General features: G+C 33.2%; 9 protein-coding genes across 9 annotated transcripts; 6 read left to right on the top strand and 3 right to left on the bottom strand.

Annotated features, from left to right (window-relative positions):
* Nucleotides 1–121: 121 nt before the first annotated feature.
* On the bottom strand, nucleotides 122–4,306 carry FG379_000514 (niemann-Pick type C1 disease patched like cholesterol transporter; the record flags this gene model as incomplete). The annotated part of the gene is made up of 1 exon (XM_067325925.1): nucleotides 122–4,306. The coding sequence occupies one exon, from the start codon at nucleotides 4,304–4,306 to the stop codon at nucleotides 122–124; it is 4,185 nt and encodes a 1,394-aa protein (XP_067182765.1).
* A 1,139-nt stretch (nucleotides 4,307–5,445) lies between these two features.
* On the bottom strand, nucleotides 5,446–6,246 carry FG379_000513 (uncharacterized protein; the record flags this gene model as incomplete). The annotated part of the gene is made up of 1 exon (XM_067325924.1): nucleotides 5,446–6,246. The coding sequence occupies one exon, from the start codon at nucleotides 6,244–6,246 to the stop codon at nucleotides 5,446–5,448; it is 801 nt and encodes a 266-aa protein (XP_067182764.1).
* A 561-nt stretch (nucleotides 6,247–6,807) lies between these two features.
* Nucleotides 6,808–10,829, top strand: FG379_000512 (coiled coil; the record flags this gene model as incomplete). Its single annotated transcript, XM_067325923.1, has 5 exons — nucleotides 6,808–7,067; nucleotides 7,142–7,480; nucleotides 7,593–8,924; nucleotides 9,361–9,404; nucleotides 9,472–10,829. The coding sequence occupies 5 exons, from the start codon at nucleotides 6,808–6,810 to the stop codon at nucleotides 10,827–10,829; spliced, it is 3,333 nt and encodes a 1,110-aa protein (XP_067182763.1).
* A 1,532-nt stretch (nucleotides 10,830–12,361) lies between these two features.
* FG379_000511 (uncharacterized protein) lies at nucleotides 12,362–14,101 on the top strand (the record flags this gene model as incomplete). The annotated part of the gene is made up of 1 exon (XM_067325922.1): nucleotides 12,362–14,101. One exon carries the CDS (start codon nucleotides 12,362–12,364, stop codon nucleotides 14,099–14,101), a length of 1,740 nt encoding a protein of 579 aa, XP_067182762.1.
* A 295-nt stretch (nucleotides 14,102–14,396) lies between these two features.
* FG379_000510 (uncharacterized protein) lies at nucleotides 14,397–15,401 on the top strand (the record flags this gene model as incomplete). Its single annotated transcript, XM_067325921.1, has 1 exon — nucleotides 14,397–15,401. The coding sequence occupies one exon, from the start codon at nucleotides 14,397–14,399 to the stop codon at nucleotides 15,399–15,401; it is 1,005 nt and encodes a 334-aa protein (XP_067182761.1).
* A 233-nt stretch (nucleotides 15,402–15,634) lies between these two features.
* FG379_000509 (uncharacterized protein) lies at nucleotides 15,635–17,551 on the bottom strand (the record flags this gene model as incomplete). The annotated part of the gene is made up of 3 exons (XM_067325920.1): nucleotides 15,635–16,952; nucleotides 17,015–17,180; nucleotides 17,257–17,551. 3 exons carry the CDS (start codon nucleotides 17,549–17,551, stop codon nucleotides 15,635–15,637), a joined length of 1,779 nt encoding a protein of 592 aa, XP_067182760.1.
* A 1,125-nt stretch (nucleotides 17,552–18,676) lies between these two features.
* On the top strand, nucleotides 18,677–20,305 carry FG379_000508 (uncharacterized protein; the record flags this gene model as incomplete). Its single annotated transcript, XM_067325919.1, has 1 exon — nucleotides 18,677–20,305. The coding sequence occupies one exon, from the start codon at nucleotides 18,677–18,679 to the stop codon at nucleotides 20,303–20,305; it is 1,629 nt and encodes a 542-aa protein (XP_067182759.1).
* Nucleotides 20,306–21,545: 1,240 nt separating this feature from the next.
* On the top strand, nucleotides 21,546–23,150 carry FG379_000507 (uncharacterized protein; the record flags this gene model as incomplete). Its single annotated transcript, XM_067325918.1, has 1 exon — nucleotides 21,546–23,150. One exon carries the CDS (start codon nucleotides 21,546–21,548, stop codon nucleotides 23,148–23,150), a length of 1,605 nt encoding a protein of 534 aa, XP_067182758.1.
* A 642-nt stretch (nucleotides 23,151–23,792) lies between these two features.
* FG379_000506 (uncharacterized protein) lies at nucleotides 23,793–25,433 on the top strand (the record flags this gene model as incomplete). Its single annotated transcript, XM_067325917.1, has 1 exon — nucleotides 23,793–25,433. One exon carries the CDS (start codon nucleotides 23,793–23,795, stop codon nucleotides 25,431–25,433), a length of 1,641 nt encoding a protein of 546 aa, XP_067182757.1.
* Between the last annotated feature and the right edge of the window lie 2,380 nt (nucleotides 25,434–27,813).

Genomic DNA, 27,813 nt, shown 5'->3' with positions numbered 1-27,813 from the left:
TTAAGAGGCTAAGTAGATATAAACGCCTATTTTAGTAGAGTTTTCACTATTAATTCTAATTTTTAGAAATTCACATAATTAAATGTGTTCTATTTCCACACACACCGTTAATAAAACTATTTCAAATGCTTATTTCATCCATTTTTTTCCCTTTCCTACTATAATCCCTGATAAAACTCCAAAAATCAAATGATATGGAAAGCATGGCGGGGGTAATCATGATACCAGTTGTGGCAGATATACACAAAACTATCGTAGTTATCCATAAAAATACCTTAAAGGCTTCGGATGTGGAGAATGCGAGCAAAATTATTCCAAGAAATGAAGAAATAACAGCATATATGACATTTGGTCCCATATCCAAAAGAGAATCTCTAATTCTCTCTACTCCAGAATCTCTTTTGGTAAGCAAGAAAAGATGTGTAATATGAACAATGTATTCTATTGAAAAGGAGACTGCCGTTGCTAGAACCATGAATGCCACAATGTCAAAAATCAAACCAGTAATGTACATTATAAGTATCACAACAATGTTTATTCCACCAACAACAAGACCAATAAATATTCCAGTAAGAGGATTTTGTATAATGCAAAGCATAATAGACACCCCAATTGTAATGTAGAGCAAAAGTTTCCATACAATATTAAGGATATTTTTGTCCCTTTCCGCGTCTACAAACCAGTCACTATATAAATAAGTTCCTGGAAAGTCTTTATTAAATACCGTTTCTATAAGATTGTTGAGTCTAACCATAGTTTCATAGTTGTCCTGAGAATTAAGTGGGTCATGTTTGATCATCGCCATGATTCTGAATGCTTGAATCCCTTGCCTTGGATCACCATTTTTGAATACAAGCATCCTCTCATTGTGCATTTCTGGAATAACATTTTTGATAAATGGAGTGTAATTAACTATATTTGACGTGTTAAATTTAGTACTCAAAGTTGAAACTACACAAATAGTATCCTCCTGTGAGTCTTCGTCCGTAGTTACTTTTCTGTTTCTCCACTCGTTCAAAAACTCATAGAACTCTTCCTTTGGAGCACTTTCTGAGGGGGGTCTCGGAACATCCATATCAGGAGAGCACTCGCGAACAAACGATGGAATATGGCTTGGATCATATATTGTATCAGACCCAAAATGATAGTACTCAAAGTCGTGTACCCAACTTACAATTGGTTCCATAACTGCAGGATCTTTGAGTAGAATATTGTCCACTAAATTTATAAAATTGGTTCTCACCTCCCTTTGGTTCCAGAGAACCTGATCATTTCCAGGGACAATAACATACATTTGTCTCGGTTCCGATCCCCAATAATTAGCTAGTGTCTCAACAAAATGGTGCAAAGGTGAATCCGGGGGAAGGTAACGAACTGAACTAAATTCTGTGTTTACTCTGCCACTATAAACCAATCCAATGATAACAGTTATTATGAAAAAGAAACAAGCAAATATTCTAAATGAGAAATTGCACATCAACCTCATAATCACATCCGCTTTAGAGGATTCAACCATTAGTCTTCCTATCCAAATGTCCTGCAAGTCCACTTCACTTATTGCTTTCTTGATTCTTAATTTTCCAAGTAAATCACTTTTTGAAACGGTTACAATACTGTTATTTTCGAACCCGTCTTCGTTTATATTCATTTTCTTGTTTAACACTAAATCACTTGTATTAATTACGGTCATCTCGAGCTTACCACGATTCCCTCCGTCAGATTTAACAGAGGAAGTGGATTTATCACTCCACCAAGTTTTGTATCTTTGGTAATTCTTAACCACTTCTCTCCTCACCTTATATACATGCCTTGTAAATGCGGATAAAATAGTGCCTTTCCTAGAGTCGTCTGAAATGGAGGCAGATGAGGTATTCGAAGGAGTGTCCAAAACACTAGTTTCTATGATTTCAACAGATCTTTGTTCGTTGTTTCTATACAAGTAACTAGTAGGTTTATTTTTTATCTTAAATTTAAGCATTGGAAAGAGGTCAAATTTTCTTTTGTATATCCTCTTCTCATCAAGGGAAAAAGAGGGAAGGAAAATTAACCAGTGAAACAGAAATAGATACAAAATTCCAAATCCAGCGTGGATGCAGTAATACCTTACTATTGGGAAATCAACAACAGTTCCAAGAAACAAAGCTGCGCAAGACGTAAGACATGTCAGGGATATTGAACTAAAGGAAACAGATCCCGATACTGAGAGTCTTATTTTAAGTAATGTCTCACTTTCCCACATTCTTTTTTCTTCAATATTGCTATTGTCTTCATATTCAACAGCAAAGGTCGGTACAAACAATTCTTTACTCGAACCAGAAGAATCTTTGTTAGTTAAGCGACAAGACGAAGCGGAGTTTTCAACACTGGGGTTAACTGGAGAAACCAAGTTATCATTGCTTAGGTTCTGGTCCACACCATTGGGATAATTAACACTACAATCTTCTTCAATTTCCTCTAGGTTGTAATTACTTTTATTGTAACTTTCTGGCATAGATTGTTTGGTATCATCTTTGGATTCACATGATCTAGAGATAACTGTATCATCCCAGACATTCTCCAGGGGGATTTCAGTGCTTAAGTCAATTATACCTCGATTCGAATGATAGATATTTCCATCCTCGCTGTATAAGAATCCATTCCAAGGTTTGTATATATATTGAGTTATCTCCAAGAAAACATCATTTCCCGAAAGTCTAACATATTTCGGATTTAGAAATGGAAGATGGGTGTATGGAACTCGAATATAAATACGGGTTTTTTGGTATGTTCTTACCGAGATAATCATGTAACTAACAACAACTCCAAGTAACATGTGTATAAACAAAGGTGTCAAGGGGGAAATCGGGACTCCAAAAATCATCCCCGTTGCAAAACTCCCAACTGTAGCATAAACGGTAATCAAGACTACGGTAGAGGAAAGAAGAATCCTCGACCTTCTGGGAAACCTACCAGAAATACAAATCGCCATGAATATGATCATCAGAGCAAAGGTAGCGAGTAATAAAGGGGTTTCCTTATTTGCAAGTTCTGTTGTTTCAGATGAAATGTACTCCAAAGAAAAATGAACCAAGCCCCAATTATTTGGATAACTACCAACATCACCAATATTATTACTCACAGTACTGAAGTTATTTACATCTTCAACTCCACTTTTAGGTACTTGAAACCCTAGATTGTTATGTTCAACATTTAAGTTCTCTGATTGCTTGTTTCTTTTTTGGATGCTTTTTATAAAATCAGACACCTTGTTCTCCCAAGCAATTCGAACATCCTCCGGTGTTGTAGTATTGAGACGATAAATAGAAAGTATCTCCTGAGTGTTTGTTATTTCAAAAGGCCATTCTTCAAGATTACTATCATATTTGTACTGATAAGGATAATAAGACTGTTTAATAAAGTTACCAGCAGCGAACTTTGCTATACTAATCCCGCTACAGCATTCTCCAGTATAAGCCGAGTCAAAATCACTCTCTGAGAAAATGCCATTGGAGTCATTAATCAAAAAAAGCCCGAAAATAGATAAAACTATACAAGGAGAACCTGTTAGCATCGCCCCAGTTGGTTGGTGAAGACAAATATCCTCCCAACCCCATTCCTTACCATTTTTGTCCACTACCCTTATAGCTTGTATGGACATTTCATTCTTCCATATTTGCTTTAGAGTCACGTAGTCCAATAAGGAAGAACCTGCTGGCCCTCTGTTACTATATAATATCGGGACATTTACACTTTCAGGTCCAAACAAAGTTTTGAGCTGTTCTTTATGCACATTATGTATTGATTTTTCTGGAAGGAACAAGTCCGGAGATCCATTTACTTCAAGGTAAAAGGGAGGAAATTTCATAATTCCCAAAGCTACTATTGAACCGAGCATTAAACCAAAAACGTTTCCAATAATCAAAAGAGATCTTGGATACGTTGTTGCAACTAAAGAAATATTCTTTCCTATTCTTTTTGTGTACTTATCAAAAAAGTGAGCAAAAGAAAACTTATTTAAGAAGGATAACACAGAATTTGTGCCTTCAATATTGTCCTTTGAGCGTTTTCTCTTGCAAAATAAACTCCTTACCTTTTCAAAGAAACCCAATTTTAAAGATCCAGTTATTTGATTATCATTTTCATTACTGCTTAAATAGCTCCTGGAGGACTCAAGTGAAGAATCTTTACCATCAAAACGAAATACTCTTTTCTCCGAAACAGAATGGGTATTACTGTACCTCAGTTCCCTAGATACCTCTTCCTGTGGAATGTCACATTCAGTTTTTGGAACTTCGATATCTACCGATCCATTTCTATTCTCACTCATTATATATCCTACTTAGTCAAAATGCAAAGTCTTTATTTCATAGTACCAATACTCCATCCAAAGCTCACTTGCTTGTGACCTAACTTTTCTGCATATAATTCCCAGCTATCAGAAACAAGAAATAACTACAACAAAAAGTGTTTTTAATCGCTCAACCTTTCCAAATCCTATTTTACCCTGAAATGATATTTTTATTTCAAGTTGGGTAGGTCAAGACAAAAAAGAAGAATCCTGCCTAATACAGATGTCCTCTACTTCTTCTATGTATAAACCCACAAAGTGTGACACCTATTTCAAAGCCAAAAAGTGAAAAAACACCTTATTTTTAACATCTACAACAGGATATTCCTCACCCAACTACATAATACTTTTACTTTCTCAGAATTAGACCTTTATTTTTAGTTTATAAGTTGCCGCCTAATTGCCTCTAATTTAAACACCGATCTAGAACCTACTAGAAAGGGTTCCAACAAAAAAAGTAGCGGGTAAATTCTAACAAATAAACCAGGTTGAAAAAACAGTTTTAAAGATTCCTGTTAAGCGTTGTAAAAACAATGCGAGAGCAATAAAAAAATATTTTCGTGTCACTTATGCATGTGTGTGAGCTACTTTGTCCCCTATATTTCAGCTATATACAAGTCAATTTGCAGTGTGTTTTTGGTGTTAGTTCAAGACACATCTTGTTCGACATGCTTGTATTGATCAAAGTATGAATATATAAGAATGAGAAATTTATATCACTCGTTAATCCCACATAATTTAAGACAAAAAGTTGTGTTATCCCTCCAGTTTAGCCATAGTTTTGTGCTTCATAGCAGTCATTTCCGGGTCCATTTAAGATGTATTTGGCCTCCCATTTAGGTTTTCTTATTGAGTGGACTATTTTGACTTTACTATGAGCTCATTATTGGGCTTAGTACTTCTGACATCTCAAACTTATTTTTCTATTCTTTCAAGTAATATTTATAGTTCTTGCCTTATTTTTTTAGAAAATAAAAACTAATGTGGATTTCACTGAACTTGGTAGAGTCTTAACTTCCAGTTCGATTCGTTTCCGAGGTTTTCCTTTGATTCCCATTTTTACTTCTAAAACGAAAATAGACCTTTTGTATAGTTTTTGTATAAGGAAGTAAATGAGATCAAAAAGAGCAACCGTCTTTACTCTCCACAAGTCCGTTGCGTGGGTTATTAATTAAAATGTTTATTATCAATAAAATGCCAATAACCAATCCGATGATAGAAGAAGAAAGTAGAATTCCACCTATTGAACCTATATACGCGTCCATAAATGTGAATTTCAAGTGTGTAAACTTGAGAACAAAAATAGAAACTACAGCTGCGTATACACTGTCAAATATCACATTGTAGGAAAGAATTGCAAATATTGAGAAAAATTTCTTCATATCTTTATTAGAAAACAAATTTATTCTTTTTCTTTCACTTTCAGTGAGAAAAATTTTCTTTATTAACAAATACACTAACATAAGTCTCAATAACACTACCAACGAGATTTCAATAAGTATACACATTCTGAGTAAATTAAGAATCATTCTTCTTTCTACTATTATCCAGAACTCTTGTTCGTTTAAGCATACAATCGAAGTTACAAAGTAATTAATTATCTCCAAAAAATAAATCGTAAAACTTGATTTCAGATGAAATAACTTTGGGATTTTCTCCAATGTATTTATAAATAGGAAAAAACCAAGACCGTTAAATAAGCAATTTAATAAAAACGCAAAATAGAGTAAAACATGTCTCTTTTCCTTTGATTCAAGTACAATTGATGACAATAAAATAAAAGAAACAAAAATTTGAATACCGTTTGTTATTTTTAAAGATTTGTATTTGCTCTTTACCTCATTTTCACTTTTAAAGTCCACATTAATCTTGCCTATAGATATATTAAAGGTATTATCCCTCTCCATTTGTGGTTTCATCATGGATTTTTACACCGCTAATTATTTATTCAAGGGTAAAAATGCTTTATTTGTATGTATAAAATGAGTGTTTTCGAATTTCTAAGGTTTGCTTAAAAAAATGAACACGAACTGCTTTTTATTTTATTTCTACAAGCTCGTCTCCGCCGTGTGCACCTATCCACATTATCTCATTAAAAAATTCCAGCGAGTTCCCACTTCTGGACCTGTTTTTGTTCATAATGACCTTCTCTTATCATTTTGTTGCCATACCAATCTTTAAAACAATCCTTTGACTTACCGCCTGAACAGAAACATGCATTATATGGCGGTAATGATAGGTGGGGAGGAAATTACGCTATATATTTAGATGAACTTGAAAGTTATGAAATACAATGAAGTAATAAACGGTTATAAATATAAGTTTTACAAAGGAGTAGTTTTTTGTTTTATTTAGATTAAATTGTGGAACCAAGAGTCGTGATATGTTTGAGAATTACAAGACTGACTTTATTATGCCAGATAAATTTTTAAAAAGTAAATATATGTATATAGGTATTTTGTGAAACTGAAATTCCCAAGATGGCAAGAAATTACACAATTCTCACTTCTCTGCTAATAATAATCATTAACATAACCCACACAAACTGTTTAAATACTGAACAAAGCTATTTAAATGACATTATCAAAATTAGACAAAGAGGTGAGACTGGTTTTGTTGGAGGTGGTTTAGTAGATGGAATAGAGTTATCATCTGATGAGATAGAAAATGTGGGTAGAAAGAGGACCTCTGGTTCTGGAGCTCTTTTAAGTGTTAAAGCATCTCAAAGAGTTGTTATCCCGTAAGTTTGTACTGCTAAATATTAATTATTTTTTCCAATATAAAATACACACTGTTCATCACTACTTTCTTTAGGGTTAGACAAAAACGCAGACATGCTCCTGAAGGTTTTGAGGTTCCAATAGTGAAGGAATCTGACAACATTGAAGAAAACATTAAAGAAATTAAAAGGAGGATAAATGATATTAGAAATGAAGTTGCTGGTATTAATGAAATTACTCCAGAACCAAGTACTGTAGCCCTTGATTATCCAAAACCCCTTGAAAAAACACCTGTAGAGTGCACAACACATGACGAAATTGAAAATCCTAGAATTAACAAAGAGGTTGAAGAGTGGTTAAAAAATATTGATTTAGAAATTGGAGGTCAACACCCTACAAAGGGCAAAGGTGCAATACTGAAAGATCCAACATTGTAAGTTAGTCAAAATTTGTATATCCGTACTTATTGACCTAAATTTCACTTTTTTACTTCAAAATTATAACTCAATTATACGTATATATTCATACTGTTGAAATTTGATTAGAAGTAGAAAACTTAAAAGAGAACTCAAAAATAAACCAAATTGGAGCGGCTCGGCAAGGACTCTGGTAAAAGGAGTACTCTTTAGAGATGAGTTATTAGACGAGCTTGACGAAGAAGGGAGGTCGATTGTTCCCTTTGTGGAGGAAGCTCAAGGACACCATGACGACTTAAAGGAAGAATCTGCAGGTGTAGAGGAGATAATTGGTGATGGAAAAACTGCAGAAAAAGAACCAGAGGAGCTGTCTCTGGAAGAAAATAGGGACAAATTAAAACAAATTGTAACTAATGAAATTCCAAAAGGAGAGCTTCTTGCTGAGAACAACTTCAAATATGAGGGTGAAATGTTCTCAAATAACTATTTGAATAGGAAAACCTATTATCTAGACCAAAATCCAATTCAGCATGTGGATGTGGAGGACTTCATTGAAAAAGAATTTGATACATCTAGTGAATTTGAGAAGATAAAGTCCAAGAGCACCAATAAAGAGTCTCGAAAAAAGCAGAAAAAACATAAAAAAAAGAAACCAAAAAAAATAGAATTTTCACCTCCACAAATAGATTCCTCCAACTTTAGCGAGAGTATTTTGAAACTGAATGACGAAGACAAAAAGGAAAAGAAACCTACTCAAGTAACTAAGGATAAAAGTTTACACAAACCAAAGAGTAAAATGCCTTTAGAATTTGGGTACAGTGAGTTAGACTTTGAAATGATGGAAAGTCCTTCAGCCACACCTATTTTACCTTCTGTACAAGTAAAACCACCTGAGAAGAATTATTTGACTTCTAATGCTCGGGCTGGATTTAGAGGAGTAATAAAGGAAAACCTTCTTTCAGAGTTAGAAAACAATGAGGGCTACAATGAGTTAGTGGGTTTGGGTACGTCATTAACGGAACACAACTCAGTTCCGATATCTGAAAGGAGTAGTTTAAGAAAAGTACCAAACATACCTGGAAACCTACCAAAAAGGGGTTTAGTTAAAAAAGTACCTACCTCTCCACCTGATACGCCTCAAAAAAGGGAAACAAGTAAGGAAGTTCGTCAACAAATAATATTGCCTCCTCAACTCCCAAAAATGCCATCAAGGTCAAAAATTCCTGTTTCAACCAAATCTGAGGTTAAAAACGAAGCTAAAAAAACAATCCAAGAGAAGGAGCTTGAACCATCTACAGTATCTGAAGAAGAGTTAAGCAGCGAGATATTCGAGAAAGAGTCGACAACTCCGGATTTCATTGAACACCAAAGGGCAATACTCGACTTAATCGAAAAATCAAAGGAAAATGGAGACAAAGAGGTAAAAATAAATGTTCCAGAAAATAAAAAGTTGCCTAAAAGGTAGTTTTTGTGTTATTTGAAATATTTAAAAGATGAGAAACCTTTTTCTCGCATATATGGTGAATACAATACAAAAGAGATCACTTTAGTAAGTGTTCCAAAGAATAGAGAATATAGAGCCGTATTTAGTTTCATATTTCAACAATATAGTTGTAATTAATATGGTACATTATTTCTATTTTGTCTTTATTCCTTTTGAGCCAAGGCTGTGTAGCTGTTGTTTTCCCGCCGGATTAATAGTAATAAATAGATCATTTCCTTCGCCTGGTAGATATATTTATGGGATTAGGAAAATATTTAAAAAAAGTATACACATAACTTAAGTATATATATGTACACATATCTATGTACGTGTTTATTTGTATCTAAATAGTGAGACAGGGTTCCAAATGAGTCGTATCTCACTGATTCTTTTTTTTGTCTTTCTCCTATATAGTATTTTAGAAAATGAGTGCTCTGAAAATAAATCAAAGTCCCAAGGTAGGTTTTCACAGTAGAATGTGCGTTAAGTTCTAAATTTAAAATCATTGTGATTCATTAATATTAGGAACAACTAAAAGGAAGCCAACTAAATTCGATAACAAGATTTTGGGTGATATAAAAAAGGAATTGGATTTGTCTCTGGAAAAAAACGAGATAACGAAGAAACAAGAAAAACTAGAGTTGAAAAAAAATTACAACATCAAGAATACAACATTTGTTAAACTTTGGTTGTCAGATATAGAATTGAAATTTGGTGATTCAACACTTGTTCCACTTGAGGTTGATACAACTGCAAAACCAAAAGCAGAATTCGAGGATGAGGAAGAGGAGATGAATAAGATCATAGAAGAGAATATGCTTGTAGAGAAACTCAAACTTTTGAGACAACATGAAGTTATTGTTTCCGACTCTGGAGAGACAAGTTCTAGATCCATGGATTCCTTCGGAGAGAAGAGTATGGGTGGTAATGATGTGGTATCAAATTCCGATGGATTGGTACAAGAGTCGGTATTGGATTTAGAGGATTACTTTGAAAATATCAACTTTATTACCAATTATCAAGAACAGGCAGCAATGACAGTTCTTTACGGAGACAACTTAATCCACAATGTTAACTTGATTATTGACTATGATGGAATAAATTTTCCTAAAAACGAGTATTTAAGTGATGAAACAACTGATCAATGTCAAGACATGACTGTGGATAAATGTATGGAACTGAGAGAAAAGGCAATACAAAAAATAAGTGTTTTAAAGCTCGAAATAGCTAATTTGAGTACTTTAGCTAACAAACTTAAGGGAAAAAACAGAATGAGGGAGTACAACAGTTCTATTGAAAATATCGAGAAAAAGAACAAAATTCTTCAGGAAAGTACCTCTGAACTACGAAGAATTGAGAAGAGGCTTAAGCAACTTTCCCTTGAAAGTTCTGAATTCAGCACTTCTCTAGAAGATAAATCATCCGAACTTTCGGTTTCCAATTCAAGTGATATATCGGAAACTAAAGTGCAAATGCAGACGTCAACTTCGGCACCAGTAGAAACATCAACGCAAGAACCAATACAGGCACAAACTGCGAGCACCGACGAATCCGAAATCAAGCGGACTACAAAGGAGACTGAAGATACTAATGCTCTCGGAGAAATGGTAAAAGGTAAAACCCACAGCGTGGACTTCGAGGGCATTCCACAAGACGAAAAGACCAACATAGAAAGAGTAGCAAAGATGATTGTTTGGTTACAAGAGAACAAGGCGAAGATCCGAGCGGAAGTAAGCACAAGAAAAGAAAGGGGTGGAAATGCTATGAAATACCTTGTCAAAATATATAAAAAAGATGAGAAGAAATTCGAAGAGATTACTCAAAGAATCAAAACAGAATTCGAGAGGGTGGTTTATGAAAACAAAATGAAAAACAAGTTATAATTTTATATCTAAAAAAAGATAAAATTACATAATATATCATAATTGACATTATAGAAAGCATAATTATATATTCATAATGCCTCACTTTTGTTTTAATATTTATTTATTACTATGAAGCCGCCTTTTGTGGCGCCTGACAGGTTTTGTTTATAGCCTAAGACGCCACCAGAGTTGAAATAAATAACGTAATGGCAATAATGACCGGAAACATTCTTTCATCTAGTTTCAGAGAGATGAGGATTTATTTACTTATTTTTATGCGCTGACTTGGTGCAGACGAAGTTTCGGTTTTCAATGATGTTTTGCATGTATTGATTGAATCTCTCTCTGTTGTTTTGGGTCTTGAACCTACCCGGAATCCAGGAGAGGAAATGTAATCACTCAATCAACTACTGAGACAAACCGGAACAGACGTTGTTCTCATTTAAACGTTAGATTTGATGAGATTTAGTCTCTTTTCACCTGAAGTCCCACTTAAAGGAAGCCATTTCAAGCTACGGATTCGTTATTCACATTCAACCATAACTGGTGGCTTGTTTTAGCACAGGAAAATCCACATTTATATGTGAATCTGCACCTCAGTATTCCGAACTGATACAAATACAGCAATGTTGACTATTATCAGTCTTCCTCAATGTGCATCCATTACATTAACACTCCGCGAACAAATCTGACAATTGTCATTCCAAATGTTAATTGCAAGAACGCATTCTTTCGTGAGATATCTGATTTTGTGGCAATATTCACTCCAGATATTGTATTGCATTTCGACAAGGTGATTCCAAGCTAAAAATAGAGAGAACAAACAAACTTGGATTTACGTACCAGGTAGAACGAGAAAAGGTACTGGACTTGCCTACACATGTCAGTCGCTTCAAAACAGCGTTTTCTTCTCGCAAGATTCACACGGATGTATGCATCGTATTGTCAAAATAATGGTCATTGAGTGAGGTAGATTGTTAACTTCTAAATCTACGTGATTATCATTAAAGGGGTGATTGGAGTACTGTGATGATTTCGCTCCCTCTACCTAACTACATCACCGTTTCTGAGGAAATTTGCGATTCCGGAATCAATGTTTAAGTCTGAGCATTCCATCTCCCACGTTTTCACGGCTTTAACGCTAATTATTTTGTATTGTTTTCTACTTGTTTTATTCTAATGCTCGTGCTTAATCATTCCAATAACCCATGCAATTTTACCGCCGTGTACAGACACACTGGCGCCAAAGACATGAATTATTGCAAGTAACTTGAAGGTAACGACAAATTAATAACTAAAAGAGATTAATTTAAATATTATTGTAATTACGTCGAATATAGCGCACATGAATTAATACAAAATCTATATTTTCAATTAATTTTGAGTGCAAAAAAAAAGAATTTTTTTAGTTGTACACAAATTGTGGAATAGTAAATCAAAATTATGTAAATAAAGTACCGATAATAAACAAGAGTTGTTTATCACTGTTTTGCTTGCGCCTATAAAGGTAGGACATTTGTTTTTTCCAAATTTAACTTTTTTATGTCAAGATGATATTGAAGCAGGTTTTATTTTTTATCATTTTTGCAGTAATACAGGTATTTTTTGGCAATGGTTCAGTTGGAACTCCAGGCTTTGGAGTCCGAGCTTCAAACGATAAACCACCTCTATATAATTCACAGTATAGAATAAGAGTCAGAAAGTTGGACCCAACATTTAGAACTGTTGTGATTAAGGGCATAGAACCTAACTTTCCATATGATATAAATGCAGATGGTACACAGGTTGGCTCTAAAAATCGCTATTCAGATTTACCTATAAGTTTGCATGTCCCAATAATGGCGTTAGACGAGAACATAAAACTTCGAAGAATACCTGTGGTCACTACTCATCCAATGAGACTACCACTGGAATACACTGAGAGAATACTTTCATTTGGAGTTAACATCTGCAATTTGCCCTCGTTATGGTACTTGGAATTGACTTTTTGTATGCACAAAGGAGTAACTAAATATACAACAGGAATTCTTACGAGTTATACGTTGCAGGACATAGTTGGAGCAGCACTTAGCTCGATGGAATTGCCGAGTGAGGGATTCAGTATTTCCAGATGTGTAACTGCAGTTAAAACGTTTAGTGATATAGCAATAAGTCCGAATTCAAAAGATGTGTGTAATATAATGGCATCATGTTTGTCTTCGAAGGAATTTATGTCCGACAAAGGAAAACAAATGGCAAAGAGGTGGGAAAAACAAATTGCAAGTATCTACAAGGAAATGCCACCATTCTTCAGAGGCCAACAGCCACGTTCTTATGCTCAAAAGATAATTAACGGATTAATTATGGCTAGAAGAGAAAAGTCAGCTAAATATAAATCTTCCGAGGCTGATGAAAGTACACATATACCTGATAAGTTATTTTATATTGTTAAAGCAGGTGCACGTAATATACCTGATAAATTATTTTATGTTATTCGTTGTTTCAACTTTATCATGATGTTAACTGAATTTTTGATTAATAGTGGATATAAAGATGTAGACGCCTTTGAGATTTCACCAAAAGACTACTTGAATATTTGTGATGGCGCACTAAAGCAATCAACACCTATCAAAATGATTGCAAAATGTTCAAGTTTACTTATAAATGCTCATATGAAATACAATTCAGTAGACTATCTTCCATATGTTCGTAAAGCTACATGGAGTCCGTTTTCAAATATTATTATTCAACACGCCTGTACTGAATTTGTCTCTATTGGATTTATTAATAGCGACGTAACTATTCCGAAAAACATGTCCATTGATGAGCTTAAGTATTTGGCATTCCCACACCTAGCACACTTTACTTCAAATGTAGACACTTCTCGTGTAAAGAAATCACATAGTAGTAGTACTGTGAAGAGTGGTGGTGACAAAAAACCGGATAAAAGTTCTCCTACCTCCTCTTCCTCTACTACTACTACTACTACTACTACTACTACTACTACTACTACTACTACTACTACTACTACCACTGTTAAAGTAACTAAACTAAGCACTAAGGCTCCAACCAAGAAACCAGTAACCACTACTAGCACAAAGTCTGTTACCTCTATACCCCCCACATCTGGTGAAAAGCAATCTCCAGGAGAAGGAATGGATAAAGTAACTCATGAAAGCAAGCAATATAATAGGAAATCAAGAGGTTCCGTGGACATTTCTTCATCTGGTGAACTTGGAAGAAAACCCCTGACTCCTAAAGACATAGGATCTGAAATTGAAGAGATTCTCTCGGAAATTAATATTGATTAAAATATAACAATGTGTATTACACTTAACTGTATTTTAACTTTTGTGACTCGAATATTATCATAATCTATATTTTGATTTCTCAATAACAAAGCTGTTATTCCTAATTATTTTATTAATAGTCTTTGGTATTATTTACCTTTTTTTTCACACACTGTTAAATCTTCATTTTATTTGCATTACTTACTTGACATACCATTATTTTGCATATAAAAATATTTGAGGAACTACAAGTGAAGTTAGTAATATTAGTGGTATAAAACAATAAATTAGGAAGAGTAAAATATTTATTGATGGGATGACCATAACTTTTAGATTAATAGCTACAACTTTGATTTGTCTTGTAATTACTACTTGTTATTGTGAAGATGTAGAGTTTTTAAAACCAGAGTCGCTGGAGGATCAAATAATAAAGGATGTTTTAAGTCATGCAAATGTAACAAATATCATTGTTTCAAAAGAGGGGAACAATAATGTTTACCAGTTTTATACAAATAAAACACTTGCAGAAAAGCATACCAATCAGTGCAAAAATGATAATAGTTTGTTAAAATACGTAAATAACACTCATACATGCTATATGCTAGGTAATGATACCAATTATATGATCAATAGGATAATTGAAATGACAAATAATTCAACAAATATCACAAGTGATATATTAATGGATAAATTATTTAAATTTGACGAGAAGCAGAACTTATTTTCAGTAGACAATAGCAATAACAAAACAGAGTTAAGATTCTTGGCAAATTTTCACAAATTAAATTATAATGAAATAAATCACAGAAGAAGGAATCCAAGAAGAAGATATATTGATGAAGAAGATGATGACGAATATTTATCCAAAAAAGAGAGAAAGAGGAGAAAGAAAAGAAGAAAAAGAATAAGGAAGAAACAAGAGAAACTTAGAAAAAAGAGGAATCAAGGATTCTTTGATAAAGTAAAGTCTACGGTAAAATGGGTAGCTTGCGTTCAAATATCAGTAGCTGTTTGTGGTTGTTGTCTTTCAGTCGTTCAATCTGTTGTTCTATCCTATTTCTCACCCATTCCAATTGGAGCGAGAATACAACCTATGAATGCAATTTATGCGAGAGGATTTGAAGATTATGGATTGTACGGCGCGAATTATTACAATCTTTTTTCGAATATGAATAATGGCAATAATATATTCAACAATAACAATAATAATAATAACAATTACAACAATAACTTAAACAACATTCTAGGTATTAATAACAACTTGAACAACATGATGAGAAATGGCATTCTGGGAAACATGGGAGGGTTCAATAGAAATTAAAAATAATAACATTGTTTGAGGAAATTTGACATAAACTTGTTACAGGAAAAAAGATAGGTATTTACACTTCTAAATTAATATAAAATATAACTTTATATATGTTAAATATGTGGGAGATAATTATAACTATATTTCTATAAATGTTAATTTTTCAAAAAGTCATCATTAGTTGATTAGTGGGGTAGTTATTCGCAGTAAATTTATCCTGCTAATTTCGACATCTTTTAACATTCTCATTCTTCCTCTTCTTGTTCTTCCTCCTCTTCTTCCTCCTCTTCTTCCTCCTCTTCTTCCTCCTCTTCTTCCTCCACTTTGTCTTCTTCCTTGTCCTCTTCTTCCTCATGATCACTTTTACGCTTGTGTTTTTTCGGATAATATTCGTCTAAACCGTCATGCATGCTAGATTCAGGAGAATCAGGTGGTGTTCTAGTACATTTGTTTTTTTTTAATTTTTTTTCTTTTATTAGTTTTTCAACCTCCTCAACTTCAGGATCATTGATTCTAACACCGCTTAATAACATTCTAGCGTTTTTTTCCGCATTACTTTCAATATCACCACTAGAAAGGTCAATGTTTCCACTACTTGGCATACTTGACATGGGATAATATGTTTCGTGGTAATGTGACCATCTATTTTCACCAGAAACTTTCCTTAGGTTATAGTTCCTGAAGTAATTTAGCTGCCTTTCACCCCTGAGTATAACAATAGGAAGTTGTAAATTTATTAAATCAACATTTACCGTCCCTTCCTTAACCATATTTGAAAAGTCAAATTCCTCATTGCTTACAAAACCAGCTCTAGCTGCTTGAAAACAAACTGATTCGGATACCTCTTTAATGACATTAATATTACCAATTAACGGTGAATGCTTTGGCTGATTGATCCTTAACCATCTTCTGAACTTTTTGGAGCAACGTGATCTGAATTTTGATTGTTCCGTTTCCTCCCTATTTACAATGCTAACGAAAGATAAGGCCTTTTTAGAGGAAGGAAATTTGGATATATACCAGCCTGGAATTATCATACTTGAATGTATTGAATATAAAGTCAGTATGAAGGCTCTAACTATCGAAAAAAGTTTGCTTGATGTTTTATTGGGTTCAAGACACAAATTTGCTTGCACTTTTTTGATTATTCTATAAAGTATCTTTTCTATATCCATTCTTTGCATTGCTTGGTAATTTAAGCCGTGCAAACCATACGACTTTTCTATTAATTCATCAGGCCTAAGATTACCCAGTGGGGGAGATAGAACTGGGAATAAATTCTGGTGTAAACAAAGTGAGATATTGTGACATTTTGAATATGAATTTGAACTCATTCTTGGATCTGTAAGCATGCTTATCCCAGTTGAACAATACCATGTATTAAAAGATAATTCATTCTTAAATTTTCTCACAGAATAAAGTGACACCCCAACTATATCCTGCATCACTTGTCCGGATGGCACTCCTTCTAGTGAAGGATAAAAGGCATCAAAGGTACAGAATGCCACTTTTAAATAAAACGTTGAAGGTATAAGGCACTCTTCAAGTGCAAATAAAATAAATCTAAGGTCGGAAACATGTAGTTGAACATATTTTACTCGGATTAACTGTTATGGTAAACTAACCTCTCAATGGAGACCGGTGGGAGGATAGATATCACCTTTTTCTCAGATGGAGGATCCAACCTAAGATAGTCTTCTCCCTTGGGGTGATGTATTGGTATTCCAACTCCGTCCCATCCAGGTATTTCACCATTTTTGATGATATAAACATCACCTCTATCGAGTATATCTTAATTTATTGTATTAAAAAAATAAGGCGTTCATATATTAATTTATGTTATTATATTGGTAACGCGTAAACTCACCTCTATCTCTTGTTGAATCTAATTCATTCACACTCTTTAATACGGGACTGTTTCTGCTAGTTATTAAGTCTAAGGGAGGATATACCATAGAACCATCTTTATTAACTATTTTGTATGTCTTGCTTCTCGTAAATATTCTCTTTAGAGTCCTACTCCTTCTATTTTTCTCTGCTTGATCCTCAAAATCTACTGATTTTGCACTTACTTTATATGGCGGAAAAATGTCTGATAGGAAGGACACTATTACTATTATTATTGAAATCAATGCAATCGTTTTTTGTTTTTGAACATTCATTGAATATCTATTTTAAATGACAATAGAAATGTTAAAATTCATAGCCTTTTCTGATAGTTGAAAATTGCCGTTCCATCTCCACAGATAACGTTCCACCGAACAATGGTAATCAGTATATAAAAAAGCAGATAGTTAAATCTATTTTTCTATTATTTCAGATTACACACTTCTTTATCTTATAGTCGCAATCAAGACTATTATTTAAAAGTACCTATCTTTGGCGCCTTATGCATGCAACAAACTATTTTTCACTTAATGATACTATGATCGAGTTGAAGCATCAAATCAAAAAAAGCAAAAAGGAAAAGATGCGTAAATAATAATTCCTTTGTGTATAGGTGATTGTTCTTAAAATACTAAGTTTTACTTTACTTCAATTTACTCTTTTTGTTTCATTCTTTTGCCTGCCACGTTTATTTTCTTGATATTTGATACTGATACAAACCACGACTATTGTGGAAATTCAGAGTATAAATATTAATTTAAGAGAATTAGGTACATAACTCTGATTACCCTTGATACATCTCCACATTCACGGCGAACTGTTGCTATTTTCACAATAACGGCTACATTTTGAACTAACATTAACTTGTAATGCGACTGGCCTCAATCACCCATCAAAGTGAGGTTGTTAGATTTGAATCTTTTAGTTTTCAACAAAAAATCACTAATTAAACTATTTCTGGCTGTATCAGCAATAATGCTGCTCATTGAAAGATTTGAACTTGGGTTTTTAGATAAACAGTATGTGTATGCATAATAATCTCAAAACTGAGAAAACAAGCAAAAGTGTTAGTTACTGTAAAAAAATAATCATACTTCATGCAAATATAGAAGGGATATAGATGCAAAATATTTAATGGAAATGCTAATAATTAATCTGTTGGAAAATACTACAGACGAAAGTTAAAATCAAGGGTTGTGTATTCAAGTAAAGAAGCGCTTTTGCTCAAAAATTTGTAAGTACTAGTTTTGTATTTGCATTTTTTTGCATTCATCGGAAAATAGATGCATAAAATGTAAAAAAGTGAGTTACTTGTTGGGTTTTTTGAAAATGACCGCCTTTTCAAAAAACTGATAACTTTGGTCAGTTTTATGCAAATAATTGTCTTAAACAGCCTTAAGATGAAAATAGTAGCTTTTAGGATAATTATACTAATTTCAATATGTTTTGCCACTTTACTGACATGCTTGTGTTCCGGTGAAGTTGATTTTTCCGGGAGGACCTGTCCGTTGAAGAGGTTTTATCAGTTAATCTTAGATGAATATAAGCACGGTTTTGAACATATGGTAAGCGAATTAAAGGCAAGATATGAAAATGAATATTTTTCAATATCAGAGCCGGTTCAGGATATTCATGCGGATTTATCCGAGGATAAACATATTACACATGTCGAACCCGATTTTCCATTTCATATTCCTTTAGAGAGAAGAAAATATAGCAAATTTTCCTCGTTGAGGTATATGAAATCTAATACACTGAGTTCCAGTGAATCACCACTCGTAAGAAAGATAAGAGGAATGGATAGTGCACTAACTAATAACGAGATATTTTTTCCTAGAATGAAACATTTTAGAAAAAATCTACCTAAATTAACATCAGAACCTTACCAAAGACTAATGACGTTCGCAATTGATATTTGTTTAATTCCTTCAATGTGGTATCTTGAATTGATTCATTGTATGTATATTGGAGTGGCTCCCTACTTTGATGGAATGCTTTCTAGTTATTCATTACAAGATGTCGTTGGTTCGGCAATTAAAACGATGGGATATTTGGACGAAACATTCTCAATAGAGAATTGCTATCTGTCAGTATCATTGTTTTCAGATGATAAAATTTCACCATATTACAGAGACGTTTGTGAAAGTATGATGAATTGTTTACTTTCTAGGGATTTTCAGCAAGAAAAATACTCAAAACTCAGGGATGAATTTGCATCGAGGATTAAAAATTTACACACGTATGATGTTGAAAGTAAAAATTCAACAATTGGAGTTTCAAGGTGTTTTATCAGAGCCGCTCTCCTTTTCGAATCTAGTGATTTTTTTCCAACAATAAATCACCCAGAAAGAAACTTTTTGCCCATTAGAATTATGATTGCTTCAACTGTTGTATCAATAATACACTTTATTTTATTTCCGAATCTTGATAATTCACTAAAAACACTTATAACTGCTTTTTTTGATATATTTTCAGCAAAAATACTATTTGATATTAAGATATATATGAAGTACTGTAAATCATTTCTCAAGTCTTATTTAAAGAAAGAAACATATTCATCTGAGATTCTTTACGAACTTTTATGTAAAGAGTTTCTATCAATTGGATTCGTCGACAATCGAGTTGAAGTCCTGTCAGAAAATAAAGAGTCGTTTGCTGCTGTTACTGTTCCTAGACGCATTTTGGATCCAAATTACTATCTTGTAATTCCAGAAATGGCAGAGGAAATGAATCTTGCAGATTATGGCCAAGAATGGCTAACTTATATACCATTAGATGATGCTTTGACCCAAAGTAGGGCTAAGCCTGAATTAAGAAATGGTAAAAAAACTGTTTATAAATCCAAAGCTCTAAAAAAAACGAGAAGAAAGGTTAAAACTCAAGGTATTTCTGTGTCAGGCATGGTTTATGGCTCAAAGTCAAAAAAATCAAGAAAAACAAAAATAAGAACTAGAATTACTAAATTACTTACAAATAAAGGTAAAAGTGATGCGAATGAAATAAAAAATGGCATATTTCAAAATGATTGAGGTGCATGGCTTTTATGCTCTCATTTATACATGCCTCTTTCTTATTCTGACTACTAACAATTATTCCAATCTGAAATATGGACTATTGTAAAATAGTGTCTAGTTCATGATATCTATCTGTTGGAACATTGCGGCAACACATAGATGACAGTTTAAATTTCTACTTGTGTACCTATGTAGAAATTTACATTAATAATAAAGTATTTTGTGCGTGTTTCAAATATATGAACTTTCATAAGATTACAAGATAGTAAACACACAAATATACACTTCTATATTACTGATTATTGGTGTTTCCATCCATTTTTATTGTAAATTATCTTCAATTTAACGAGCTTGTTCTTAGTAAGAAATCGATTATATGATATATTATTTAAAAAGTCTCAGTCAATTGCATATTTCAATATAATATCTACATTTTTTTGATTTACTTAAAAAATCATGTAAAAATTGTTAATATGTGTTCTAAAAACAAACTATTTAAATCCTGCTTGTGTGTATTTTTTAGTTAACTATTTTAAATATGATGTTTACCTCGTTAATAGAACAATCATAATTATAATTGTTATGATTATTATTAATATTATTTGGGACACATTCAATCCGCTGTATAAATAATTTCAAATGCTTAAGTTTTATTTAGATGATTTAGAGCTATTTGATAGTTAAGGGCAGCACTTACTGAACACAAAAAATATCTACCTAACTTTTATCACGTAAAATCAACCATTTTACAGGAATAAATATATATTTGGATGATTGGTTGCATCCAAATAATGTTACTAAGATATATATCCCAATATAGTCAAAAATGCCCTCTTGATTTGCGATGTGAGTTAAAAGTAACTGCTCTGTAGTGTGCTTATAAGTAATAGTTCGGTTGTATAAAGTATATACTAGAACAATGATATTTTAAATGGTACCTCTTCTCGAATTTTTGAGCCAGTTGATAAATTCATAGCTATTTAATTAAGTAGTCTCTTCGAAATACAACTAAGTAGTTACTGAAAGAGAATAGTCGAAGAATGCTAGTATTAATATTAATTGTTATATAGTAATAGACATGAATGGCGGAATAAGATAATAGTCACGATTGTCTTTCTAGAACAAGTCTACATATTTTACTTGCATATTAGGTCCTGACACATTTTACCGCCATTTTTGTATGGGATATGCTGCAAATGACTAAATAAAAGTGGATATGAACCATTGATGGTGAACAAAGTAAATATATGTAGATATGAACAATATATTATTGCTTCTAGTTTACGTGTATTTCACGCTATGTATTTCTTTAAATGTTTGTATTGGTACTGATGAACAAAAGCTTGAAAATCGCTTCTCCCCTCCTTGGAGAACTTCTAAGGAAATTAGAAACTTACAACTTCTATCCAAACGGTCGGATTTAATTTATTCGTTTATTGAAAAATTTAGAGGGGAGTATGCATCAGTTTGCAATCCAAAATCCGCTATTCACAATGATATTGTCGTTGATATTGGCTCCATTCCAGGAAAACTGGAGAGTAGCAATTTCTTTCACATTCCTTCTGAGCGCAGATCATTAAAGAAGTTTAAAAAGTTAAGTATGGAATTTGGTAATTTGGTTAAGAACCCTGATGTACTTTTTAGGGAAATTAGACGACCAGCAGATCCTGAGCATAACCTATTTTTTCCAAGAATTAAGCATTTTAGAAACAAATTGCCTGTACTTACGCCTGAACCTTATCAAAGACTGATGACATTTGCTATTGAAGTCTGCATGATACCTAAGCTATGGTATCTCGAACTTATCCATTGTATGTACGTGGGAATGGCACCATTTTTTAAAGGAATGCTTATGAGCTACAGTTTACAAGATGTTGTTGGCTCTGCAATTATGACAATTGGTTACTTGGATTCAAAGTTTTCAATAGAGAATTGTCACAGGTCAGTTTCGATGGTTTCGGATGATAGTATTTCTCCAAATTATGAATATATTTGTGATAAAATGAAAACATGTCTGGAATCAAGAGTTTTTGAAAATGGCGAGTATGCAAGATTTAGGGAAGAGTTCAAAAAAAGAATAGAGGAAAGTTATAAGCTTACTAACGATGATAACATTGACAAACACGAATTAGCTTCTTATTACTTAAAACTCGGTATCTCTACTTCACCATATTCAAATGGGTTTGAAAAAGATCATAATGCCAGAAACTTTTTGCCTGTAAGGACAATGGTTTCATTGATTTCCACTATAAACATGACAAGAAAATTTAGTACACTAATTACAAGTATTGTCCAGCAGTTTAATGCATTTTATTATTTGATTTCCTATGGAACAATGATTTCAATAGAAAAATACTTTGTTTTCTGTAAAAGATTTCTGGAAACAAATATTAAAATTAACTTTGTGGACAAAAAATTGTTGTTTGAATTTCTTTGCAAAGATTTTGTTTCTGTTGGATTTATTGATGAGAGTTTTAATATCATGGGTGATGATGAGGATAAATTTATTCAGGCTATTCAACCGAGTCGTATTCTCAGGAAAAATTATGCCGAGGTCATTCCAAGTATGCCTTCGGATGAAAGTCTTGAAAGTTTTGGTAAGGAATGGTTAGAATTTACTGCGGATGAACTTGAAATAACAGAGGCTCCCCTCTCTCGTCCAGCAACCGGCAAATTTTACAAGTCAAAGCTTCTTTCTAAAACTAAAAAGAAAGGTATGAGAGATCCAAGAACTGTAAAATCTAGTGAACATACTGCTAAAGGAGCTCATTTGGGAGCGACCAAAAGGATAGTTAACAAACTTAGAAGGTTAACTCTTCCAAAACTATATTCAAATGCATTCTTGATAGATCAAGAATAGAGTCCTCAGAAGAAAATTTCGTGGATTCGTCAAGTTGAGCACAGGTATTAATTTATGTTTTGTGTGTTTAGAATATTCGAAATAGGAATTTTCTAATTTTTTCGATAACAAACTATTTATTTCATGGTTGCAAGAAATCCTTTCATTTTTATTTTCCATTTTCACGATTTTTCTTATGTGACAATTAAATTCATTATTTAAGCTAAGATATAAATTAAGTCTAGAAAATGACTCTACAATTCGCAGAAAAGATGCACTCAAAGTTTTAGAATAATATTGAAAATAGTAGTGATGAAACTTAACACAAATCGGTCTGGTGTTTACCTTAGAGTATAAATATTAAGTGTGGATTATTAGGGGTAAAATAAGTCATATAAATCGATAAAAGTATGAAGTTAAAAACGAACGAGTCTATTTGCAATAGAGTAAAGGTAACAGTTATTTGCATTTAATTTAAAGGTGAAATAACCTGAAGTTTGTATACAAAATGTCATCCTAACTATGTGGGATTTGCCGCCATGTATCAGAATTAGGATGACTAAAATAGGAGCCTGCTCAATAAATAGGGGGGAGGGGACACAGGTTTGAATAATGCAAGAATAAATTATCATATGAGTTAGTGTATATTAAGAATTAAGACATATGGTTATCAATGTGATATTTTGTTTTTTGTTGCTTTTTTGTATTTTTACGCCACTTTTGTTCACATCCATAAATATTGAAAAAAAGTCTCAAAATCGATTTTGCGCTCCATGGAGGTCCTCAGTATATGTCAAAACTCTCATAGAAAATGGAGGTTACGGTGATGATTGGTATTCTAGCATAGTGGAATCGTTCTCCTCATGTTTTTATGGCGAATACAGAAGCATTATGGATCCACAAATCGCTATTCACGGCGACACCGTTTACGATGAAGAAAAATATTCTGGTTTGAATTTAGAGAATGCTAAATTTCACATTCCCTCAGAACAAAAGTCTCTGAAGGGTTTCAAGAAGTTATCTTATAATCTGGAGAGTATGGCGAAGAGCCTTGATGTTACTTTTGTAGGACCAAGCAAGCAAGAGGAACAGGAGGAACAAGAGGATACAGAACTGTTTTTTCCAAGAATTAAGCATTTTAGAAACAAATTGCCTGTGCTTACGCCTGAACCTTATCAAAGACTGATGACATTTGCTATTGAAGTCTGCATGATACCTAAGCTATGGTATCTCGAACTTATCCATTGTATGTACGTGGGAATGGCACCATTTTTTAAAGGAATGCTTATGAGCTACAGTTTACAAGATGTTGTTGGCTCTGCAGTTATGACAATTGGTTACTTGGACTCAAACTTTTCGATAGAGAATTGTCACAGGTCAGTTTCGATGGTTTCGGATGATAGTATTTCTCCAAATTATGAATATATTTGTGGTAAAATGAAAACATGTCTGGAATCAAGAGTTTTTGAAAATGGCAAGTATGCAAGATTCAAAGATGAATTTGTTACCAGAATAAACAATATATATAAATCAGTAGGAGTTGGCGGAACACAATTAAACAATATAGCTTCTTATTTCTTAAGACTCGGCATTTCTACTTCTCCAAATTCAAATGGGTATAGCAAAGATCATAATGTCAGAAATTTTCTGCCTGTAAGGACAATGGTTTCGATGGTTTCTATTATCAATATTTATAAGCGATTTGATTCACATTTTGCTAATGTTAGACAATTTAATAAGCTTTATCATATAATTTCTTTTGCAACCTTTATATCTGTAAACAAATATTTTAAATCTTGCAACAAATTTTTGAATTCAAATATTAAAATTGATTCTGAAGAAAAGGAACTGTTGTTTGAATTTCTTTGCAAAGATTTTATTTCTGTTGGATTTATTGATGAGAGTTTTAATATCATGGGTGATGATGAGGATAAATTTATTCAGGCTATTCAACCGAGTCGTATTCTCAGGAAAAATTATGCCGAGGTCATTCCAAGTATGCCTTCGGATGAAAGTCTTGAAAGTTTTGGTAAGGAATGGTTAGAATTTACTGCGGATGAACTTGAAATAACAGAGGCTCCCCTCTCTCGTCCAGCAACTGGCAAATTTTACAAGTCAAAGCTTCTTTCTAAAACTAAAAAGAAAGGTATGAGGGATTCGAGATTTGTTAGTAGTAAGCTTGTTTTCAAACGAACAACCCGTAGGAGAGCTACAGCCAGGGCCATTAAGGCGATCAACAAAGTGTTACTTCCGAGAATATTCACAAAGGGATTATCAATAAAAGAAGCGGAAATGGATGAATAAAATTGTGCACGTCTTTCAAATCGAGGTATAAAGTGCAATGTTATTATCGTGCTAATTGTAATCTTGTATATGAAGACACTTTCATACTGCATATGAGTTCTAATTGTCTCATTAAAAACATATGTGTAATTGGCAAATAATTATTGTTTAATCCGGCTTTTATATTCCTTCATCAGTTTTAAAATAGCAATTTACAATCTCACAACCACTCTCCGAAATTGAATGAGACGATAATAAATCAGTCTCGGTTTACAATGATTGATATAAACGCAGTTGAATGGTAAAATTTCATGGGTAACGTTAATGATTTTTCAGGAGTGAATTTAAGTAGTAACTACTCAAAAAATAACGAGAGATCTACGGCAAAACCCGTACATTATTGACTAAAGTTAAGTGGGTTTGGAGAATTGTTCCAATGAACCGGAACGGAGAAACAGAATACTTCCAATAAATGGGAGTATATATATTGGTAAAAGCCACATCAAAATGGCAGAAAAAAGTTAAAATTTCAAAAGTCTGAAAGAAGTTACCTCTTCAAATCGAAAATATTATTACCAAACAATCTAAAAATACGCCATATGTAAAAAGCAATAAATAAAAGTGGTAATATTGGCAGATAAGGTGCTTTACCGCCAAATATTTTGTGAAAAAATTATGACATTTGGGGGTAATACATGTTTTCTTGTAAGTTGTAATAAAATTATGTCGATTTAACGCTTGATTGGTAGTTGAGGTACGGAGGTTTTTGTAAATGTATCTATAATAAGCTTTCCTCATTAGTATTGCCTTATTGCTTTCACACCTTGAATAGTTGGCTTAAGATTTTTTGAGGAATCAAGTATTAAGGTCATTTTCTCTTTCTGTGAGCAGTGTGCAACAAGGCTTTCTAGAGAAGCATAAATTTGCATTTAACGGTAGATCGTTACAAGTTTTTGTGGCAAGCTAGTGCATACTATTTGAAACATTGTATTAATATTAAATTGTATGTTAGAATCAATGTTCAAGGGAAACATTGTTAGTTTCAAATCTAGTATGGAGAGAAATGATGAAGCAGGAATGAGATGAAAATAAAATATTGATTGATTGTTTTCACTATTTACAACTCAGAAGTTTAGATAACGAATTCCAAGAAACGCCCGAATTTAAGTGTTTCTGAGGTAATTTAAACATATGACATGACTCGACTTACTGTCTGAGTTTCGTGAGGTTCAAATCACTGGATTCAGGACAATCATTAGTACTTTAAAACAAAGTAAAATAAACTTCGTTGGTAGGAGATTGATATATGATCAAATTGGAAATACTCCATTTTGGCCCTCGAATAACGGAATCTGACACCAGAGCAGTTAAATATATGTGGAATATCACATACAAAGAAATTGATACACAAAAACTTTCAACACTCACTGCATGTATTTTCGACTTGCATTCAGGTAATGACTTTCAATAAATCATTAATATAGGCACTAATAGTGACCTTACCAGACTCAATCGATAGCAATATGATGCAGTTCTCTTATGTTTGTATATTTCCTTCATTTGTTTCGCATTTCTAAGTTCTGGCTCCTATATACAGAGGCGTACGGAATAGTTATTACAATGGTTTCTGACCCCTGGGATTTTTGGTCGGGAGATGGCGCCACACTTGATGTTTATTTGTCATTTCGGACAAAAAGGCGGAAGCACAGATACTTGTTTTCTTATATGGGCTTCAGGTAGTGTCTGCTTCTCTTATTGTCAATTTGTGTTGTTTGGTTTGGAACATGTATGATAAATGTCCCGCCGGGTTATTTGTTCGATGCAAATGAACTTGGGTGCGAAAGGCGTATATTCGGGGAAGGGTTTCTGTGAATGGTGGATGTGGTTATTTTGGAGTTAAAAAAGGAAAATGAGTTTGCTCTGAAGATTTAATCCCAGATAAAGAGGCTTGGTTTCGCAAAATAGCCCTCAAAGGTACTCAGCATCTACACAATCCATCGGATTCGAGGAATTGCGGTGTTTTTGTGGATTCTGCACTTGAGATTTTTATAATCCTCTATTTTCAGGAACAAAGTTTCTAAGCTTAGATACTCCAAAAGTGTGAGGGGTCCGGAAATCACTGCAACTTTACGCAACAATACGGATAAAACCAGAACTAGAGATAGAGTTACAAAATTTACCGATAATTTAAGGTTTGAATGTGAAGAATATTAAACAAAATTAGATAAATAGATGGTTGACAGCTTTAGTGATTTAGAAAGATTAATGTAATGTAATAACTTTTTGCTCTCTTAGTTCGAGCTTCCGCAGCAGATGTTAGATTGTTTTCTAGTTACTCCTATATGACGAGCATTTGTTGGTTTAAGTGGTCTCGAAATTAAATTAGCTTTCATTTATGTCA

The sequence above is a fragment of the Cryptosporidium bovis genome (genome assembly GCF_009768925.1).
Source record: "Cryptosporidium bovis isolate 45015 chromosome Unknown contig_12, whole genome shotgun sequence".
In the NCBI taxonomy this organism is placed as follows: Eukaryota; Apicomplexa; class Conoidasida; order Eucoccidiorida; family Cryptosporidiidae; genus Cryptosporidium; species Cryptosporidium bovis.
The sequence above is the reverse complement of the archived record's forward strand: the minus strand, read 5'-3'. Positions and strand labels throughout refer to the sequence as shown.